Source organism: Dromiciops gliroides, chromosome 3 (assembly GCF_019393635.1).
Source record: "Dromiciops gliroides isolate mDroGli1 chromosome 3, mDroGli1.pri, whole genome shotgun sequence".
Taxonomy (NCBI): Eukaryota; Metazoa; Chordata; class Mammalia; order Microbiotheria; family Microbiotheriidae; genus Dromiciops; species Dromiciops gliroides.
This window is the reverse complement of record NC_057863.1, coordinates 192839539-192858339: the sequence shown is the minus strand read 5'-3', so window position 1 is coordinate 192858339 and position 18801 is coordinate 192839539. Positions and strand designations below refer to the sequence as shown.

The 18801-nt window shown below is 33.9% G+C and overlaps 1 protein-coding gene across 4 annotated transcripts in view; it reads left to right on the top strand.

Annotated features, from left to right (window-relative positions):
* ROBO1 (roundabout guidance receptor 1) overlaps window positions 1-18801 on the top strand; it is a 976778-nt gene that overhangs the window by 895765 nt on the left and 62212 nt on the right. For all 4 annotated transcript variants that reach the window (XM_043996229.1, XM_043996232.1, XM_043996230.1 and 1 more), the window contains 4 exons: window positions 1345-1576; window positions 2969-3090; window positions 8424-8595; window positions 18405-18602. In XM_043996229.1, coding sequence (XP_043852164.1) covers window positions 1345-1576; window positions 2969-3090; window positions 8424-8595; window positions 18405-18602 — 724 coding nt within the window. The remainder of the gene's footprint in view (window positions 1-1344; window positions 1577-2968; window positions 3091-8423; window positions 8596-18404; window positions 18603-18801) is intronic.

The following is an 18801-nucleotide window of genomic DNA, read 5'->3' as shown; positions in this document are numbered from 1 at the left end:
TCCTGATTCTAAACTCATTGCTCTATTTATTCACTGTGCTACCTAGCTGCTCCTATATAGGATGATACATGTTAATTTTAAATTGAATAAAAATTTGTTGATTATTTCATGATATGTTACAACAGTAAACTTTAACCATTTCAGAATGAAAGTTCCTAAAAAGTTAACCCTGAAGATGCCACCTCTGAGATTCATTATTCCAAATATATTTATAAAATCTTGACAACATTTTTTGGTTTTATTTCCAATGCAGAAAAAATAATAGTTTTTACTTATATCCCTCATCCCCTTAGCTCTGTCTTTGTTGCACAAGCCTTAGTTTAAAAAGAAAGTGACCGGGGTAGCTAGGTGGCGCAGTGGATAGAGCACCGGCCCTGGAGTCAGGAGTACCTGAGTTCAAATCCGGCCTCAGACACTTAACACTTACTAGCTGTGTGACCCTGGGTAAGTCACTTAACCCCAATTGCCTCACTTTAAAAAAAAAAAAAAGAAAGAAAGTGACCTTGCCATTGATTAAGAAATAATCTTGAGGGTTAAAATAGTAATTCTGCATAATTTTCCCACTGTTCCAACAAGCCAGGACAGACTGGGTTCAGGCCCCCACACCCCAATCCCCTGACATATACTGGTTGTGCAATCCAGTGCAAGTCATTTATCTTCTTAGTGCCATAGACTCCAGCCCAAAGACTCTTTTTATTTGTTTTGTTTTTTTTAAATATTCATTTCTCTTTTTTTTCTAAAATGTTATTTATTTTATTCTGAATTTAAGAAATAAAATGTACATTTCCATAATCTAATAGAACAAGGGGGAAAAACATGATTGCACATGAAATTGCATATGTATTCTGTACAACTTGCTATTCCTTTTAAATATATAGTAAAATTATCGTGTAACTTTCTTTTTTCCCTTTTTTCTTCCTTACCCTTCATTTATTTATTTATTTATTCATTCATTCATTCATTCATTCATTCATTTATTTATTTGTTTGTTTGTTTGTTTATTTATTTATTTATTTATTTTTGGCGAGGCAAATGGGGGTTAAGTGGCTTGCCCAGAATCACACAGCTAGTAAGTGTCAAGTGCTGAGGCTGGATTTGAACTCAGGTCCTCCTGACTCAAGGGCTAGTGCTCTATTCACTGTGCCACCTAGCTGCCCCTCCCTTTTCAAGTTTTAAACAAAATCCAAATAGAATTCAATTTTTTTTTACTAATCTTCTTTACAGGTAATATAGCCATTTGGTTCAACTTTGATATTCACATTCTTTTTGCAACATGAAAGCTTTGAGCCTGTGTTTTAGTGGAAAAGAACATAATACTAATTAACATTTTTTCGATTTTTATAGGTGGACCAGCAATCTCAGTATATTCAAGGATATAAAATTCTCTATAGGCCTTCCAGTGCTAGCCGTGGAGACTCTGAGTGGCTGGTTTTTGAAGTTAGAACTCCAACAAAAAATAGCATTGTTATCCCAGAACTCAAAAAGGGAGTAAACTATGAAATTAAGGCTCGGCCTTTCTTTAATGAATTTCAAGGAGCTGATAGTGAAATCAAATTTGCAAAAACCCTGGAAGAAGGTAAGTATATTTTCTTGTTTGTTTATTTTGATGTATTAATAAGGTATTGTTATTTTAATTGAAATTAAAGAAAAGTATTTTTAAGTTGAACAATTTTGTTTAATTTCTATTAGGAAACTTTAAAATGGCTCAGAGAAAAATAAAATGCCATAATGATGAATGAAGTTACTAAAGTGTGCAAACACATGAATATACTAGATAAATATATAAACATGCTATAATGTCATATAGGAAGGACATTTGATTATAGAATATCCAAATGTCACTCAATCCATTTTAGGATATATTGGCTTTAAAAAAAATACAATTAAACCCTCTTCATTTAATCTATCTTGTTTTAAAACAATTTCTGATGAAATGTTTTAATCATTTTTTTCCCTTTATTATGATAAGTAGTTTCTAAATTAAAGACTTTAATTTTTTTAAAAATTAATTGTTGGGGGCAGCTAGGTGGCGCAGTGGATAGAGCACCGGCCCTGGAGTCAGGAGTACCTGAGTTCAAATCCAGCCTCAGACACTTAACACTTACTAGCTGTGTGACCCTGGGCAAGTCACTTAACCCCAGTTGCCTCACTAAAAAAAAAAATTAATTGTTATATATCAGTCTTTTTTTCTCTTACTCCAAAATCATTTTCGTTAAGTTTGGATATAAGTTTTGAAAACTTTGGGGTGATATATAGGAATCACTTCATATTAGAAGCATTTATGTCTTCTTGAAGAGAATAATAAACTAAAGTTTTTATAACCATGAGAGGCCTCCTTTCATTCAAAGCCTAATACATACCTGAAAAAAATAAGAAAAAAGAAAAATGGAAAAATATGTCTTTGAATATAAAAATTTCATGAACAGTCTAATGAAGAGATGTGAATATTATTGATATAGGGAAAGGGAAAAAAGATTTCTATCACAAAAATATTTTTAAAATATAAAATGTTTTCTTTGTATTTAAAAATTATATTTATCCTTTTGCCTAGTTAATGGTATGAGAGTTGATCAATGAGGCATTAGGCTTCTGGTCTGTCATGTAATCTGGAATATTTGTACCTTTTTCTGGGAGAATAGAAAGGGGATCCAGGGAGAAGAAGTCTGAATTTGTCCTGACTTTTTGGGGGGAATAATTTGATTTGGTCAGAGGAAACTATGTCACATTATACTCTTCTTTAAATGTTGACAAGCCCTAAACAAATTGAGCAATGTCCACACATAAGGTAAAAGATTTAAAGCCTAAAGACATATGAGATGATTCTTATATACTTACGGATTATATGCATTTCAGTAATTGGGGATTTGATTTTTAAATATTCCCAAAGAAATAATGTGTGCATATGTGTATGCACATATAGGCACACACACATATGAATATATATATATATGGTTTTTTATTTAAACAGCTCCAAGTGCTCCACCCCAGAGTGTAACAATATCAAAGAATGATGGAAATGGAACTGCAATTCTAGTAACTTGGCAGCCACCCCCAGAAGATACCCAAAATGGAATGGTCCAAGAGTATAAGGTAACATATACTTATTCACTGAGTCAGAAAAGCTGATTAACTTGTTTGTGGATACTTGGCTCCATCTGCTGGTACAAAGAAATACATGTAAAAATGAAGTTTCACATATATTCAGTAATTCTTTATGGCAATTACACTATAAAATTATTAAAGGTCGATTAATTGAAAATAATAGATCCTCCCCCCAGAAAAAAAGATTTTTCTTGAAATGAAAAGTTGATAAATATAGGAAGGAATCAAATCTCATAGATACAATAAAATAAAGATACATTATCTTTCCTCAACAATCTCCTCCTCTTCCAAATGTCTCTTATTTCTTTTGTGGACACTGTCATCCCAGGATTATAGTCATGTAAGCTTACACATCATATGTAATCCTAAATTCTCCACTGTAGATTTTTAAAGAAATATGTTTTAAAACAATAATGATATTTTTCTTAAAACAATATTCTAAAAACTAATAAATTTCATTGAATTTGAGGTGAAAGCATGTTGTTATTAACATTTTATATTGCATGAATTACTTTTATATATGATATAATTACCAGCATTTAAAATTTAGCTAAAATTAACTCTTTTTTCCCCAAAATCAACATCTTTGAAAGAGAGCTGAGGGGCAGCTAGGTGGCGCAGTGGATAAAGCACCTGCCCTGGATTCAGGAGGACCTGAGTTCAAATCCAGCCTCAGACACTTGACACTTACTAGCTGTGTGACCCTGGGCAAGTCACTTAACCTCAATTGTCTCACAAAAAATATATATATAAATAAATAAAAGAAAAAACAATGGGATTCTGTCTACAGTAATTTTAAAAAAAGAAAGAAAGGGGCAGCTAGGTAACACAGTGGATAAAGCACTGGCCCTGGATTCAGGACGACCTGAGTTCAAATCCAGCCTCAGACACTTGACACTTACTAGCTGTGTGACCCTGGGCAAGTCACTTATCCCTCATTGCCCTGCAAAAAAAAAAAAAAAAGAAAGAGAGCTGGTTCTAGAATTAACTATCTTGGGAATTTCATCTCTCTCTCTCCTCTTTAGGCTTCAATTTCCTCATCTTTAAAATAAAAGAGTTGAATTAGGTGACCTCTAAGACTTATATCTATAATTTATACATTTAGCAAATTTTATTCTTGTGTGGTTTTTTTTAGGAAATGTTTTTAAGAGTGGATTTGCAGTAATGATTAAAGTGGAAAATCAGAAAATATTAATCAATAAAAAATAAAAGATTAATAAATATTTAGGCCTGGAAAGAACTTTTGAAATTACCCAATCCTCTCAATTTATAAATAAGAAAACTGGCTTAAAATAAATTAAGCGACTTGCCCAAGGTCACACAGCTAGGAAGTTATAGAGCTATAACTAAAATCCAAGTATGCCTTATTTCCCCTGAGATTTATGATTAATTGATTGTTACTTCAGATGTATATTGTTATTACTCCACTATACTGAGATTCCTCTATAAATATATCATTAAAACTTTTTTTTGTTTAAACTTTTATTTTCTTAAACCTTAAAAAACACATTAATACATTTATCTGCTTCAATAAATGAAGTAGATTTAAAATAATAGAATCTTTGATAATGCAGAATTTCAAGAACCTCATTCTTTAAAATAATCAATTGGACAAAGAGTTAAGGAAAGTTGATAACTTTACCTTTTGTAAAGTCTCTTTCAGCTCTGTAATGACCTTTGTTATCATTGTAGAATATGAGTCCCTATTGATACATTAATTAAGACTCATTAAATGCCCTCATCTCTACATCCCTATTGTCAGTAACTTATAAACTACCCTGAACCCTAGGAACACCTTCTTAAAAGGGAAATGAGAAGGTATTAGAGTCTGTGGCTATTTTCCCATTTAATGTGAGAATTGCTGCTTCAAAGCTTTAATTATCACCTGAAGTGAAGTAAAAGAAGGGCCTTAGTAGGAAACCCAGATAGATAGATAGATAGATAGATAGATAGATAGATAGATAGATAGATAGATAGATAGATAGATAGATAGATAGATAGATAACATTGGTCTGTTCTGTAGATAGGGTAATTGAGAGGGAATTTGAAGGAATATATGATAACTTTTTACATTAATTGAAAAATATTTATTATGAACTTAACATCCACAAACATGTATAATTTCACCAGGTAAAACAAAGAATCCACATCATATTTAAAACTGTAAAAATTAACATAGCCTCTGTTGTTTTTAAAAGTGTATTGGGGCGGCTAGGTGGCACAGTGGATAAAGCACCGGCCCTGGATTCAGGCGGACCTGAGTTCAAATCCGTCCTTGGACATTTGACACTTACTAGCTGTTGTGACCCTGGGCAAGTCACTTAACCTCATTGCCCCACAAAACAAAAACAAAAGACAAGGGGGTTTAGGAATTCTACCTTCTGGTATTTGGGGCACCTAGGTACCGGCCCTGTAGTCAGGAGGACCTGAGTTCAAATTCAGCCTCAGATACTTAACACTTACTAGCTGTGTAACCCTGCGCAAGTCACTTAACCCCAACTGCCTCACCAAAAAAAAAAAATCTAAAATAAAAAAATATATAGTGAAGACAAAGCAGTCAACATATTTTCTATCTATGACAAAACATCTTATTCTGCATCTCGTGGCCATACCTCTAAGAGGTGGGAAACTTCCATCAGTCTTCTGTAGTCATGATTTATCACTGTATTGATCAGAGTTCTGAAGTCTTTCAAAATTGTTTTCCTTTGCATTATTGTGGTCATTGTTGAAGACTAAGCATTTAATAATATTTGTTGATGGCTTGATCAATAATTTCAGGGGAAATCTGCCAGAGAAAACAAGAAGAGAGTACAAACACTGAGAAATTACCCTTGGTGAGGAATAGGCCCACCTCTTACTTCTTCATCTAAGATTAGAGTAAGAGAGAAAATGAAAGATAATTTCAAAGATTTTGAGATGGAGAGGAGTATAGAAGGAACTCATGGTGAATGATTTCTTTTTTTCTCTGCAAAGTATTGGTCTCTGTGGGGAGTATGACAGAGAATCAAGTAGGGAAGTGTTAAATAATGGAATAAAAAGAAGTTCAGAATCTCTGCTTTTAAGTGCATATTCACACTTTTCAAGTTTATTTCCAAGCTATTAAGGGGCAAGATGCTATGGTTCATTCAACAGAAAATGGTACTTAACAATCCCATTTTCTCTTAGCAAGAATTATTTCTTTAAGATTTAATGTGAGATGATGCCTCAGCTTTCAAGTAAAATAGTGTAATTTAGACATTCTTCTTTACTCCCTGTCCCCCAAAGAAATGCAAAAGGGTCGAGATCTCTTAACTTCATGGTCAATTTAAAATAATAAAGTACCTTTCAGATTCTGATGGTTATAAAATCAGTTTATGGCTTAGTTTTGGCTGTGTAACATAAATGGAAAAATATTCACAGAGAGGTCTTTATTTCAAATCAGTCAGAACTTGAAATAAAGAGCAAGATTTATGCATGCATTCAAAGTACATTAAGAAAATGTTAACTTTGGATCTTTTTTTTAAAAGGATTTTTACAGGTAATGGTGGATTCTAGTTCATCCACTTATTTCAGACAGCAGTATTCATTAACCTATGCATACATATATGTGCCAGAAGACACAGAGTTTTTTACCTCTTAAATTCTGTTATGTGCAATACAAAGCTCTTCAGATGATAATTTTTTATGTTTTACTTTTTCCTTGGGACCAAATCCTCATATCATTAAAGAACATGTAAACATTTTTGAGCATTCTTTAAAAACAAACAAAAAAAACTAACCCTCGATGCAATTTAATTATTGAAATCCAAACCTCAGAAATTTTCTGAAACCTATCCCACATAATTTCTCAATTCAGATATTAAAGCCAAACTTTGTTAACAAATGTGCAAGAATTTTTTCAGCTGTAAATGTTTTTTTTTTCAATCCAAACATATATCTTATTTAGTTCTTCTGAATCTGTTTGTGCCTTTGCAAGCTAAAGTTAATCCCCCATATTATTTCAAATCCAATGGTGGTAACGTTTTTTTTTATTGCTAATGAATTTGGATGTAGTGGGGGGCTGAATAAAGGTCTCAAAATGTCACTACATTTGAAACCTTTTCATTGAAATTTCTCTCAGTATTTTTAAACATACTTATTTCAGATGCTTGGCTTTAACTGGTTTGGTGAAGTTTAGTATACATAAAAGTGTCTTTTTCTGATAAAAATCCTGTTCAGACAATTCATCATGACATTGGAAGTGACCCTATGTCTTGAATACCATGTCTGAAGAGCCCAGGCTTTCTGGCAAGTACTAGCAGGGTTAAAAGACTTGGAAGGGAGGTGTGGGAACAATATTTGCCTGTCATCTGCCAAGATCACAGGTTCCATTCTCCAGAGAACTGGTATGACCCTCACTAGTAAAGGTTGAAAAGGATTGTCAACAAAGATGAAATCACAGAAGTTGAAGAAAGGGGTGTTATGATTGAATGATTCAACATTCATTAGTAATATCATCCTGAATATAAAGATTAGCATCTCATAATCATCTTGGGTGGCCAGTGTCAGAACCATTGCCACTACTACCACCATCAGTACAACCACGACTAATAATCCTAGGTTACAACATATGTGTGTATACGCACATATGTATATGTGCATATAGAGATAAATGCATTTTCATTTGTATAACATATACATGTGTTGTGTATACATGTGTATATTTGTTTATTGTGTGTCTATACTTCTATACACATATATACATATATGTATGTGCGCATGTGTGCATTGCCTCTATGACCACCTTCTAGTACCACATGTATACACATACATGTGTATATGTATGTGCATATATTGTGGAGATAGAAGGTGATCTTAGAGATTTTTTATTCTACCCTACTCATTTTACATTTAAGAACTTAACACTTAAGAAGAAAAGTGGTTTTGGAACTAACAAGGGCTAGGGTATACTACCACTTGAAATGAGAAGCTATAACATGTGATACTCATTCAATCCATAAGTACCTTAAAGCAAGCAATGATGAATTAGTCCCTTACCTGAATGTTAATATTCAATTCTAAAAGGAAAAGTTTACAAGCTACTATATGCCTATTGCTTACATTTAGTAGGCATCTAATTTTTTAAAAAAAATTATTAAATTGGATTACTTTCATCTTTAGAACTAGGTCTCTGAAGAAATTTTGGCAAAAAGTGGTTTAGTCACTTACATATTAGGATACCACTCTCTTTAAGGTAAAAGCCTTCCTGGTCCTTTAGGCTTAGCAATGCTTAGCACAGTTGCTGATGATATCTACACAGATTGAGAAATTTTATTTACTTGACACTTATTATATTCTTACAGGTTTGGTGCCTGGGCAATGAAAGTCGATACCACATAAATAAGACAGTGGATGGTTCTACCTTTTCTGTAATCATTCCATCTCTAGTTCCTGGTGTTCGATATAGCGTGGAAGTAGCAGCCAGTACAGGAGCAGGATCTGGTGTGAAAAGTGAGCCGCAATTCATACAATTAGGTAAGCCTCCATTGTTAAAAATATTTTAAAATTCATATGGTTTCATAATATGGTAGAGTAAATAATATGGTAAAGTAAAACAAAGGACTTAGTATTTATTTTTTAATTAAATCCTATTTTTTTTAGTTAATGACATTTTTCTCTCTCCCTTACTAAGGAAAAAAAAAATGAAAGAAAAAAAATACCCTTGAAATAAATAGTCATAGTCAAGCAAAAAATTTCCTGCACTGACAATGTCCAAAAATATGTGTTACTCTGCATGTTTAGTCCAGTTGGTTCTGTATCATGAGGTCATTATTCTTCATCACTACTCCTACACATGTTGTTGGTGTCACAAGATATTTATAATGATAACATTAGTAACTTATTAGGTAATCTAATTTAGAAAAATTTCAAAATCACTCAGTTTATAGAATTATGGGGTTAATATAATGTTAAGAATGAGAGATTTCCTACCATATTGGTTCCCATTAAAAAAGGAAGCACAGATGACAATATTATTAGAGCTATATTGTAGGCCACTGGTATTATCATGGTGTAAATGACAAATTTTAGATATTTAAGCATTTCTAAAGCTGAAATTGTGTTGAATTTTCCAGGTAAGCACTATCAAAATACATACCGAAATATAGTTTGAGATTTAGAATTCAACTTTTGTTCATCAGAGCCATCAAAGCAATGAAACAATAATGAAATCAGGGCAGATTAGGTTTTTGCTTTAAACTTAAATTAACTAGTTAAAGTTATGTATAGATTTCTTTTAAAACAGCAACAACCACAAAGCAACAGTGTGGGTGGTCTCTTTCTTTATCAAGTATATTTAAGTTTAGTTATGAATTATGCTTTTTTCTAAATTAAACTCGACTATTGGATGAAGCACAAGGTTCCCATCAAAGGTTTTAGCAGAAATTTTTGAATCAGAAAATATTATTGAGTGGATTATTCTTGGCTCGCCTACTTTTGTCCTGAAACAAATTAAATAGTTTGTTGTACTCATTTAAGCAATCACCTGGAACTAGAGTAAGACTTCACAAAAGCTTCTATTTGGGATTGTCTTTTCTAAATATATCATAGTGGATAAAGCACCAGCCCTGGATTCGGGAGGACCTGAGTTCAAATCTGAACTCAGACACATTATACTTACTAGCTGTGTGACCTAGGGCAAATCACTTAACCCTCATTGCCCCAACAAAAACAAAAACAAAAAATACAAAAAAATCCAAATAGATCATAATCCCATTTTGGATTTGGGGAACTTGAATAGGGGCAGAATTAGATTGTCTTTTGTTTCTTGTGTTCTAGATTTCAGTACTAATAAAAGCAAATATTCAGGGAGACTGTGTACTTTGGAGAGGCTATAAGTAATTCGTATACATATCTATCAAAGCAACCAGAAATGTTTTATTAAAACACCAGAAAAAACTATTCTAAGAAATTAATAGTTCTGAAAAGTTTATCTGTCAAATATTCAAATAGAGTTCTGCATTAATTTGGGACTTGCTTCCAACAATCACTGAATCCCATAGTTTGAGAGTTAGAAGGGACCTCTTTTGGCCACACATACCTGATAAACAATTGTATAAGCCTGTGCTTGAAGACCTCTAGGGGAAGGAATATATATGTCATGAAACACGTTATTCCACTGTTTGCCAGCTATAATTGTTTGGAAGTTTTTCCTTCACAACATCCATCCCATTGTTTCTCCTTCTGTCCTTTGTCATTAAATGTATTTAAAATGTCCAATTCCTCCTGCACATACTTGAAGAACTCTATCATGTCCCCCAAGTCTTCTCTTGTCTGAGCTAAAAATGTCCAGTTCCTTCAAGCAGTTGACATGTGACATGTGACATGTGACATGTGACATGTGACATTGACTCATGGTTACTCTCTGGATACTCTTCAGTTTATTAATATCCTTCTTAAACCATGGTTCCCAAAAGTTAACACATTACTCCAGATAAAGCCTGATAAGGACAGAATACATTGGGACAGTCATCTTTCTATTCTTGGAAGCTGTGCCCTCCTGATGAAGCCTAAGACTGAATTAGATTTTTTTCTCTGTCACATCATACTGCTAACATAAATCCCCTAGACGGCTATCAGAACAACTGCTAATTATTCTTCCTTCATTTTATACTTGTGAAATTTTTGTGGTTTTTTTATCATACCCAAATGCAAAGCTTTACATTTATCTGTACTGAATTTCATCTTATTATATCCATCTCAGTGTTCTAGCCAGTCAAGATCTTTTTGTATTCTGGCTCTGTCATCCAGTGAGTTATATATCCCCCAATTTTGTGTTATCTGAAGATTTGTTGAACCATACCATCTACATCTTTTTTTTTTAATTCATTGATAAAAATAATAAACAGCAATAGGGCCAAGCCCAATAAACAATAAGCACAGTAGGCACTTATAATTAATTCTCTACATCTTTCATTAAATTGTGAAATGATAAAAATGTTGCCTGTCATTGGGGAAAAAAAGCCTCAGTGTCTGAGGCTGGATTTGAACTCAGGTCTTCCTGAATCCAGGGCCAGTTCTTTATCCACTGCACCACCTAACTGCCCCTGCCCACTGATTTCTCTATATTTTTCTGAAAGATTTAAAGTGCAATAGTTATCAATGTTCCGGCAGTCATTTTTTTCTGCTATTAGTAAAATCCAGGATCTTTCCATCCTTCAAATACCTTGTACATCAATCCTTCCACTCTCATAATTTTGTTGTATCTTTCATGGTCTTAGTGAACTCTAGCTACTTTTCTCATCTTCATTCTCTTTTGTTCCATTTCTACCTCCCCATATGGAACCATATTAGGATCAAAATTTGATGATTCCACTATTTTGTTGGAGAAAAAGTTTGTTTTAATAATTTATACAAATCCTTTCCATTTTCCCCCTGTTGTCTTCCTTCCATTTTTTGGTCCTTAAATGCCCTTGGGATATAGTCATGCTTTCTTTGAACGAATGTTTACCTTCTATTGCTTCTCTTTGCTTAATGAAGCAATGATGCTTATAAGCATTCATCATCCTTTATGAGATTTACAATTTAGTTTATATGTTGCCCTTGCTAGTTGTCTCTCCAGCAAGTAAGTCAGATGAAGCAGGTAGGGGGCACAGGGGCTGAAGTACTGGCACTGTTGTCAGGAAGACTCAACTTCTTGAGTTCAAATTTGGCCTCAGATACTTCCTAGCTGTGTGACCCTGAGCAAGTGACTTAACCCTGTTTACTTCATTTTCCACATCTGTGAAATGAGCTGCAAAAGGAAATGTCAAAATACTCCAGTAACTTTAGCAAGATGACCCTAAAACAATTTAATAACAACAAAGACAAATATGTGCTAATAACTAAGATGCTTTCTGAGACCTTGTGGTTCTCTTGTTGTAACAATTGTTTTTACTTACATTGGTTAAATGTCTTTATAAAATTATTATACTTGATTTCAATGTAATTTTTGTTCCTTTTCCATCTGTCAATTATTTGTTTAAATAGTTCATGATTTAGTTTTGTTTAATTTATGTGATGTTTACTCAGTATAATTTCTTCTTGCTCTTTACTAATCTTCATCTGAGTTCTAACAAGTCAATTGTCTGACTACATTGCCAGCTGATTCAGGGATAATGCGTCTATCAATAACATGCTTTTTTCAAAGGATGATTTTATAAATTATGTTCATATATCGCCTAAGAAAGTTACTAAGAGCTATAAGAAGTTCAGCTTACTTTTAGGTGGGGTAATCAAGAGAAGTTTTATTAATGAGTTGGACCTTAAAGTTGAACCTTAAAGACTGGTTTTTAAAGACAGAATTTTTGCTGGTTAAAATCTAAGGAAAGGCCATGTAGAGACCAATTTTTAATTGGGGAGTGTTAGCTAAGCAGCTCACTATAATACTGGGGCAAGGAAGGAGACCGGCAGCCTCCCTCAAAACAGAGCAGGATTTATTTAACAAGAATGAACTTAAAAAAAACAAACAAACACACGCACACACAAACAGGATCAGTAGGATCAAGGGAAAGGAAATAAAATGGGGAAAGGGAAATTATATAACCTGAATAACACCATTGCCCAGGAATCAGCTGAAAATACACAGCAGCACTCCTGTCGCCTTCCAGCTTCCAGGTAGAATGGCGAATTCTCCTCCCTCTTCCCAGCAAATTCCAGGCAGCCCCCAGCCAATTGGCTGGCCACTCTGACAGTCACATGACTGCCCTCACTAGGCTTCCAATCATTATAATTTTGCCAGGCTCATGTAGGCGTTGGTGAATGGTGATGACGTGAGGTGCCAGCACTATGGCGAGGGCTACAACCAGTGGGTAGAGTACCATGCCGTTTGCGGAGCCCCAGAGGCCAGTGCGTGCCGAGGTGTTTTTTTTTTAATTCTAGCCAAAAGATGGAGTCATAAAAACCTCAAATAACAATTAATTCTTTACAGCCATTATAGGCAAATGGAATATTATGAGTAAGGCACAAAGGTGCTAGCTTTCAAAGAATGTTTTGATAACACTTCTCTTATTTGGTTGAAGCATAGGTCATGTTTAAGAAGAATTAAGGTAGATCAAGCCAAAAGGGTAGCCTCGTAGAATCATAGATTTAGAGTTGGAAGGGACCTTAGAGTTCTTTGATTCCTTCCCTCTCATTTTTACATATAAGAATTCTGAGTCTTAGAGAAATCATGTGACCTCCTCTCAAGGTAAGACATCATCAATGGCAGAGATAGGATTCCAACTAAGACCCTCTGATCCCAAACCCATTTCTTTTTCTAGCTTCTGACTAGATTGTAGAGAGCTTTACACATCAGACTAGAAAGTTTAAAATCCATTCTGAGGGCGATAGGAAATCAGTGGAGGGTTTTGAGCAAGTGAATTAAGGTCATAATTTAGCTTAAAGAATATTTTTATACTAATAGTGAAATATAACTCAATACAATGAATAGATAATGATGGGATGTCCAAAAATAGGTTTTATAAACCTTTGAGTTTGTAACCATTTTAAAAACTGAAACTTCTCTTGGAAAATGAAGTTCATTAGGCCCTTAATGTCAGTTTTTCAATTTAGATTCTTATATCTAGAATATGATCTTTTGCTTAACTTATAAGGGTTCTTTTCAGAATTCTTTCTGCCATGTCTTTTAGGAAAGCTATTCATTTCAAGGTACTTCTTTGTACCTCTTGATTCTTTTCTTCTCTCTAGCCACCTTTAATGGTGTATCCTGTCTCTTCTTGTTTTAGGAGCCTCTTTTCTGATAAACTTTCTCCATTACATGTTACTAGTTCTATACATTATACTTGCTGCAGATTTATTGGCATTTTAACAGGGACTTCAAAGAGGTACAATGCTTTAACCCAAAGAAATTTATAGTGATGGAGCCACATCATTTCAGGTATTTTTTTTCAGGCTAACTCATAGAGATGTTTTTGTGTAGATAGGTCTCCTAATCTCTCTCTAATCACATTAGGTGGCTGTTTCTTCTGCCTTCCCTGATTTTGAATGTCTACCAAGTCAGTAGCATTTAAAATACATATGACTGAATTATTGGAATATGTGTTATTTTTCAGTGGACATTCATACCTCAGAAACACTGATGCCTTACTTTGGGTATTTGAAAGGCGAAGACAATTCCTAGAATTCAGAAAAAAAAATTAAGGAATACTTAAAGCTCTTGAAGTTTTGTGTGTGTCTCTGTGTGTTTTAAATTTATTTGGGGTGAGGCAATTGGGGTTAAGTGACTTGCCCAGGGTCACACAGCTACTAAGTGTCAAGGGTCTGAGGTCGGATTTGAACTCAGGTCCTCCTGAATCCAGGGCCGGTGCTCTCTCCAGTGTGCCACCTAGCTGCCCCTGAAGTTTTTGAAAGAAAAAAATCTAAATCACGTTTAATATATTCTCTTTCTAGAGTGGCAATGTGGTGAAGTGGTTAGGTAGTTTATCTTGAATCAGCAATCAATCAATCAACACCAGGCACTGTTGAGTACTGAACACACAAACAGATAAGTTAAACACCACCCCTTACCCCCCCCACACACACACACAGAGGCAGTAAAATCAAATGCAAGGTTATGAGGAAAGTTATTAGGAAGTCCTTTTTTTGACAAAAACTGATATTGTGACCCTAGGCAAGTCCCTAATCCTCTTAATGTCCCTGGCAACTCTTTAAATTTGTAATTTATGGAGCAGATGCAGATATGCATTGCTGAAGGGAGTTTTCTCTTCCCTGGATATTCCCCAGACTGTCTGAATGCCTGGGCAAAAAGAAAAGTATTCTGGTTTTTTTGTTTTGTTTTTTTTAGTGAGGCAATTGGGGTTAAGTGACTTGCCCAGGGTCACACAGCTAGTAACTGTTAAGTGTCTGAGGTCAGATTTGAACTCAGGTACTCCTGACTCCAGGGCCAGTGCTCTATCCACTGCACCACCTACCTGCCCCTAAAAGTATTCTGTTTATAAAAAAGGTTAGAAGTTTTTTTAGTTGATGTTTAAAAAGATAAGGCTCAGTTATTTAAAAAATTTAGGTGGAATAGTTCACTTTTGTAGTAATGTGATCTAATTTACTTTATAATTCAAAGAATAGTGCTTACAACTGAAATTCCCTTTGATAACCCTTAACTTTTATGCAAATTATTCAATGTTCCCCCCCCTTTACATTTAGGAATTCTTTGTTTAATTGTTTTGTGTAGACCTAATTATTAAGCAACTAAGAGAATGTAGTAGGAAAAAAATGACAGTCTTCTGAGGCCCTACCTCTAATTTGTTGTGACATAAGTACACAGAGGAGGTTTATCAAATTTCCTCTGTCTGTTCATTTCTAAACGTTAGCACCCTATATATATATATATATTTTTTTTTTTTTTAAGTGAAGCAATTGGGGTTAAGTCACTTGCCCAGGGTCACACAGCTAGTAAGTCTTAAGTGTCTGAGGCCGGATTTGAACTCAGGTACTCCTGACTCCAGGGCCGGTGCTCTATCCCCTGCGCCACCTAGCTGCCCCCCTATATATTCTTTAAGCAACTAGACTGAGAAAACAAACATGTGGATTTGGAACCAGTTTGCTTGAGTGTGTTCAACTGATAGCTTTTTATTTAGTATCAACTTAGGTTATACTTTAAAAGAAAACAAATTTAAACAATTCTTCATCTACTCTGCAGTACAGCTTTCATTCATATAGTTTGTTTTGGAATCTCCCTTCTAGAATAGAGCATATACCACAATTTTCAACTATATATAATTATTTCATATAGTTGACATAAGGGACTTGTGCAGAATCACATAGCCAAGAAGTATTTTGGATATGTACCAAGTCAGTAGCATTTAAAGTTCATGTGAATGAATTGGCAAAACATATATAATTAATCTGAGATAGGATTTGAACCCAGGTCTTCCTGACTCCATGTCTGATGCCCCGTCCACTATGCTACACTGCTTATCCCATATTTTATTTTTCTTTTGGCCAAAAGAGAAACTTTCTACTGCAAGTGTTAAAATGCTGAATAATATAAGGGTAATGAAGAAAAAAAATGGCCTAAGTAGAAGGAATAGTATTTCTGTATATATATATTCATGTGCGTGCATGTGCCTGGTTGTGTGCACATGCATAGAATCCCTATGGATCTCCATAGGGTGTCTCTGACAGAGGTATTTTTTATGTATACATTTTATCTTATTGATATAAAATATGCATATAGTACTACTTTATGAAGTATCATTAGTTCTCAAATGAGTAATATTATTTCTGAATTCTAAATTGGTGATACATTTTAATAGGGTATAACATTTATTTTCTGTGTGTTTCATAGGATGATCTAAGGAAAATTATCTATAATTTTATTGACTTAGTATTTGACCATGGGATTTAAGGGTCATATTTGATTATTTTGAAATTATAAGTGCATTCCGGTTATCTGTATCATAATACAGCCTCAGCTGCAGGGAGACAAAGGATGAGATCTAGAGTGGCAGTTTTAATTCATTAGTCACACTGCACTTTATACTATTAAGCCCATCTGGCCACTTGTATAGAACCCCACTCGGCTGTCTCCATAAAATCTGAAGAAACCCAACTTAACCTTGCACAAATAGCCATGAAATCTATAAACCTAGCACATACAAAGGGTGTATTAGGAAGAAAATAATAGGTCCTCTTCGTGAACTTTCAGAGTATGAAGTGCTCTTAGAATAACTGAAGATAAAAGGATATGGAACATGAAATGAAACTTTCAGTCAACAAACAGTAGAATCCAGGTGACTGTATGTGAAAAGAGGTATTCAGCCTTGACCCCTCCATAGAATGAAATCTATAATTCTGTTCAAGCAAAAAAGCAAACCAAAAAAAAAAAATTGACAAACTAATAGGAAATGGGAAAATAATTCACATCCAAAAAGCTATTATTTCCTAAAGTAAATGCATTCAGGAATGTGGCTTGCTGCCCTTCCAGTTCACTTGTCAGAATATGATAACTGCATATAATGGGGGGGGGGAGAAAACATGTTAATATGGTCATATTATCAACAATATTATTGATGTGTAAATGGTTTCAATAACTAGCACTCTGAGGATGTTTTTGGAAATTAACATTTTTTTTTCTTTGTGAATCAGGTTAACAGAAATTTTTAAAGCCAGTTGATTTAACACCCAGCCTCTTGTCTAAATATGCCAGTCTCAATGAAATGGACAAAAGCACAGCTTTCCATTTTACCAGATGTTGCAGGAAAGAAGTGCTATTTGACTAAGTCAAAATCAGTAAAGCTGCAGCACACAAATGGAAATTTTCAGCCCAGTGAACATCTTCAATACTAATGTCTGTTAGTGCCAAAGTAGTGTGTTGATTGGTAGCATGGGGCAGCTGTCCTAGTATCCCTGAGAGGTCTTTGCAAGCATACTATGTGCACACTGACTTGGGAGGTATTGATGAAACATGAATTTCATGGATGAGAAGTGAATATAATGTGTTTTTAAGTTTAATATTTATATCTAAATAAGGATATTTGACAGATATCCATATCTTCAACTTGCTTTCTGAATCTGAATAACTAAATACCCAACTGAATATATATTTAAATGTAGTGTAGTTTGTTTTCATTTTCATTGTTCCTTTCTCAATCTTTCCTGTCTTTTTTGGATATATTTTACAAATAAGACATCCAATGGTTGCATCAATTCATCTTTTCTTTGTTACATATTACCATTTTTATTTTGAGGAGTCCTTTTGACTATACAATAATAGTAAAGCACTAAGAAAGAGAACCTTATACTATGAATTATAAGTTTTAAGCTATAATCTTTTGGAAACTTTCTTTCAGAAACATTTTAGCATCTATCTTGTGAAGGACACATCTTGTTGCTTCACAATGCTTTTTATTCTCAAGTTTTTTGTATAATAAAGAACTCTTTAAAAGTCTGCGAAAATAAGTAATGTTTTACAACTGTTCCCTACTCATAAATTAGCTATATGGTCATATTGAGAATATTTATGGTTTTTTCCCCCTGATTTTTATTTGTATTTATTTTGAAGCTTTTTTTTTTCCTTAGGGACTTTACCTACTAAGCCTTGATAGGTAACATTTTAACACTTTCTACTACCCTATTGTTATAAGTAGAATTTATTTTTACTCAAATTGAATTAACATTCATTTTGTTTTGTTGCATCAGATACAATGATCTTAGGAGGTAAATGGAAACTACAAAAGCAAGATTGGCTATCAACTGCTCTAAAATAAAAAAAAAAAAACTGACAACCACAATTTATTTTATACATTTTTATGTCATGTTAGTTTCATGTTTAGTCTTAAAACCTAATTAATCGAAAGCTGAATTTTCAGACTCGTATGGAAATCCCGTGTCACCAGAAGATCAAGTCAGTCTTGCTCAGCAGATTTCTGATGTTGTGAAGCAGCCAGCATTTATAGCAGGTATTGGGGCTGCCTGTTGGATAATACTTATGGTCTTCAGCATCTGGTTGTATCGTCACCGGAAGAAGAGAAATGGACTCACTAGTACTTATGCTGGTATCAGAAAAGGTATTCACTTATTTAATTTTCTAACATTTTTTATGTTTACCTAAGATTGAAGATGAATTTTAGGTAGAATTTAGGGTATTTTAAATGTTCACCTAGCTTTACATTTATAGTATTTTTAAGTTAAAACTGATATTACTACATATAGCTTACATTCAAATTAAGCCACATTTATTGAATATGACTTTAATTCAATGTAAGG